General features: G+C 38.8%; 1 protein-coding gene across 1 annotated transcript in view; it reads left to right on the top strand.

Annotated features, from left to right (window-relative positions):
• Nucleotides 1-3,167: 3,167 nt before the first annotated feature.
• Nucleotides 3,168-5,000, top strand: part of LOC136829042 (uncharacterized) — a 55,489-nt gene continuing 53,656 nt past the window's right edge. Inside the window, exon 1 of the mRNA XM_067087428.1 lies at nt 3,168-3,284. Within this exon, the coding sequence (XP_066943529.1) occupies nt 3,168-3,284 (117 nt within the window). The remainder of the gene's footprint in view (nt 3,285-5,000) is intronic.

Raw genomic sequence — 5,000 nt, 5'->3', positions numbered from 1 at the left:
GTGGCCACCCCATGAAAAATAATGATAAAATAATAATATTGAAGATTTAGATAATAAGATATATAAATAGAAAAATGGGATAAAAATGTAAAAATCGATTAAAGAAATAACATATATATATGTGTGTGTATGTATAATATGAAAATTGGTGCCCTTCATAAAATATTTCTGTATATTCAAAGTGTATGGTGACGCCTCTTGAATTCGAGGTGTATGGTGACGTCTTATGAATTCGAAGTGTATGGTGACGTCTTCTGAATTCGAGGTGTATGGTGACGTCTTATGAATTCGAAGTGTATGGTGACGTTTCCTGAATTCGAGGTGTATGGTGACGTCTTATGAATTCAAAGTGTATGGTGACGTCTCCTGAATTCCAGGTGTATGGTGACGTCTTATGAATTCAAAGTGTATGGTGACGTCTCCTGAATTCGAGGTGTATGGTGACGTCTTATGTATTCAAAGTGTATGGTGACGTCTGCTGAATTCCAGGTGTATTGGTTTTACTTTCTGTTCCCTCATGTTTATTTATTCATCACCTTATCCAGTAAGTTCTCTCTCTCTCTCTCTCTCTCTCTCTCTCTCTCTCTCTCTCTCTCTCTCTCTCTCTCTCTGCAATCTGATTTCCCTTTGGAACCCTCTAGGGTTGATATAAGTCTGTTGCTTCTGTCCAAAAGGGTTTTCAGCTGAAAATCTAAAGAGAGAGAGAATAGTATTGGCTAATTTTGAATAATGACAGTGATGATGGTAATGTCAATCAATAATTAGGTTTTTTGATCCTGGAAGGAGTGGCTACACAAACGGAAAAACGACGGTAACTAGTACTACATACATACTCTATCTATCTATCTATCTATCTATCTATCTATCTATCTATCTATCTATCTATCTATCTATCTATCTATCTATATAGATAGATAGATAGATAGATAGATAGATAGATAGATAGATAGATAGATAGATAGTACTAGTTACCGTCGTTTTTCCGTTTGTGTAGCCACTCCTTCCAGGATCAAAAAACCTAATTATTGATTGACATTACCATCATCACTGTCATTATTCAAAATTAGCCAATACTATTCTCTCTCTCTTTAGATTTTCAGCTGAAAACCCTTTTGGACAGAAGCAACAGACTTATATAAACCCTAGAGGGTTCCAAAGGGAAATCAGATTGCAGAGAGAGAGAGAGAGAGAGAGAGAGAGAGAGAGAGAGAGAGAGAGAGAGAGAGAGAGAGAGAACTTACTTGATAAGGTGATGAATAAATAAACATGAGGGAACAGAAAGTAAAACCGATACACCTGGAATTCAGCAGACGTCACCATACACTTTGAATGCATAAGACGTCACCATACACCTCGAATTCAGGAGACGTCACCATACACTTTGAATTCATAAGACGTCACCATACACCTCGAATTCAGGAGTCGTCAGCATGCACTTTGAATACATAAGACGTCATCATACACCTCGAATTCAGGAAACGTCACCATACACTTTCAATACATAAGACGTCACCATACACCTCGAATTCAGGAGACGTCACCATACACTTTGAATTCATAAGACGTCACCATACACCTCGAATTCAGGAGTCGTCAGCATGCACTTTGAATACATAAGACGTCACCATACACCTCGAATTCAGGAGACGTCAGCATATTCTTTGAATTCATAAGACGTCACCATACACCTAGAGTTCAGGAGACGTCAAGCATACACTTCGAATTCATAAGACGCCACCATACACCTCGAATTCAGGAGACGTCAAGCATACACTTTGAACACATAAGACGTCACCATACACCTCGAATTCAGGAGACGTCACCATACATTTTGAACACATAAGACGTCACCATACACCTCGAATTCAGGAGACGTCAGCATACACTTTGAATACATAAGACGTCACCATACACCTCGAATTCAGGAGACGTCACCATACACTTTGAATTCATAAGATGTCACCATACACCTAGAGTTCAGGAGACGTCAAGCATACACTTCGAATTCATAAGACGCCACCATACACCTCGAATTCAGGAGACGTCACCATACACTTTGAACACATAAGACGTCACCATACACCTCGAATTCAGGAGACGTCAGCATACACTTTGAACACATAAGACGTCACCATACACCTCGAATTCAGGAGACGTCAGCATACACTTTGAACACATAAGACGTCACCTTACACCTCGAATTCAGGAGTCGTCAGCATACACTTTGAATACATAAGACGTCACCATACACCTCGAATTCAGGAGAATTCAGCAGCAGCAAAGTGCAGGAACGAATTTTCTCCTCGCTTGAACATTCGGAGATCAGAAGATTCCACAACTGCACTAAATAAACTATCCCACATTTCAGTTGTAGCCGAGATAAAACTCCTGTGAAACGAGCCTGAAAGAATGACTATTCCTCTTAAAAAAAAAAAAATAAAACAAGAGCTTCCGGAGGGAAAGAGAAACTGCCCATATCTGCAGAAAGAGAAAACTTTAGTGGGCTTCGTCCGTCGTAACTTTTTCGGTCACCTGTCACCTTCAGATCTTCACGAGGTTTCCACTTAACCAGCGAGAGCTGTCTTCTTTCCTCTTCTTCTTCTTCTTCTTCATCTTCTTCTTCTTCTTCTTCTTCTTCTTCTTCTCCCTATTTGGCGATCTTCGGTCGGGTCCTCTAACATACTCTCACTTCTTTTTTTATTATCAGCAATGCTGTGATAATTATATATAGTTTTTCTATGGAAAATATCTATAGGACGCCTTAGATTAATCTATAATAATAATAATAATAATAATAATAATAATAATAATAATAATAATAATAATAATAATAATTTAACGAATATGACATTTAGAAACCATAATAATATCAATAGGAATAATGTGATATTTATAAAATATCGTCATAGGACTTGTTAGATTATTAACCTGTAATTATTCATATTTCATGAATCACTTATTCTCTACAAAATGAGGCCCTGCTAGTACTACTACTACTACTACTACTACTACTACTACTACTACTACTACTAATAATAATAATAATAATAATAATAATAATAATAATAATAATAATAAACATCAGGAGAGGGATCTTTCAAGGCCACTCACTGTCCCCACTAATCTTCGTAGAAGCCATGATTCCCACGACAAAAGCACTGCAGTAGATGGATGCTGGGTACCAACTCAAGAAAGGAGACAACAGAATTAACAATCTGATGTTCATGGACGACATCAAGTTCTATGGTAAGAACATCAAGGAAATAGATACCCTTATCCAGACTGTAAGGATTGTATTTGGGGACATCAGGATGGAATTTGGAATAGAAAAATGCACCTTGGTCAACATACAAAAAGGCAAAGTGACAAGGACTGAAGGGATAAAGCTACCAGACGGGAATAGCATCAGACACATAGATGAGACAGGATACAAATATCTGGGAATAATAGGAGACGATATAAAACACCAAGAGATGGAGGACATGACCAGGAAAGAATATATGCAGAGACAAAAAGCGATACTCAAGTCAAAACTCAACGCCGGAAACATGACGAAAGCCGTAAACACATGAGCAGTACCAGTAATTGGATACAGTGCAGGAGTAGTGGAGTGGACGAAGGCTGAACTCCGCAGCATAGACCATAAAACTAGAAAACACATGACAATACACAAAGCACTACACCCATACATACATAACACGAAAGGAAGTGGGGAGAGGGCTACCAAGCATAGAGGGCTGCGTCAACATCGAGAGCAGAGCACTGGGGCAATATCTGAAAACCAGTGAAGACGAGTGGCTAAGGAGTGCATGGGAAGAAGGACCAACAAAAGTAGACGAAGACCAAGGAATATACAGAGAAAGGAGAATGAAAAACAGAACAGAGGAATGGCACAACAAACCAATGCACGGGCACTACATGAGACAGACAAAAGAACTGGCCAGCGATGAAACATGGCAATGGCTACAGTGGAGAGAACTCAAGAAGGAAACAGAAGGAATGCTAACAGCTGCACAAGATCAGGCCCTAAGAACCAGATATGTCCAAAGAACAATAGATGGAAATAACATCTCACCCATATGCAGGAAGTGCAACATAAAAGACGAGACCATAAACCACATAGCAAGCGAATGTCCGGCGCTTGCACAGAACCAGTACAAAAAGAGTCATGATTCAGTAGCAAAAGCCCTCCACTGGAGCCTGTACAAGAAACACCAGCTATCTTGAAGTAATAAGTGGTACGAACATCAACCTGAGGGAGTGATAGAAAGCGATTAGGCAAAGATCCTCTGAGACTTTGGCATCAGAACAGACCAGATGTGACGTTGATTGACAAAATCAAGAAGAAAATATCACTCATTGATGTGGCAATACCATGCGACACCATCTACAATACCATGGGACACCAGAGTAGATGAGAAGGAAAGGGAAAAAATTGATAAGTATGAAGACCTGAAAATCGAAATAAGAAGGATATGGAACATGCCAGTACAAATTGTACCCATAATCATAGGAACACTAGGCACGATCCCAAGATTCCTGGTAAGGAACCTGGAAAAACTAGAAGCCGAAGTAGCTCCAGGACTCACGCAGAAGTGTGTGCTACTAGAAACAGCGCACATAGTAAGAAAAGTGATTGACTAATAAGGAGGCAGGATGCAACCCTTAACCCCACGCTATAAAAACCACCCAGTCGAATAGGATGATTGTGATAAACCAAAAAGAAAAAAGAAAATAATAATAATAATAATAATAATAATAATAATAATAATAATAATAACACAATAATAATAATAATGCATACATTACTTATAAAATGTTGCCTAAGGTGACACACGAAAGCACCAACACTCATCGTTATCAACTAAGGCTCGAAAATTCATTGGCCTCTCTTGTGACATTTGTCTAGTACAGGGTGAACAGTTAATGGCCTCTTAATGAGCGTGGGTAATTGATGGCCTAGATTCGTGAAAATATAAATGAATGTATGTATGTGTGTA

This window comes from Macrobrachium rosenbergii, chromosome 43, assembly GCF_040412425.1.
Source record: "Macrobrachium rosenbergii isolate ZJJX-2024 chromosome 43, ASM4041242v1, whole genome shotgun sequence".
Lineage (NCBI taxonomy): Eukaryota > Metazoa > Arthropoda > Malacostraca > Decapoda > Palaemonidae > Macrobrachium > Macrobrachium rosenbergii.
This window is presented reverse-complemented; position numbering and strand designations above follow the sequence as displayed.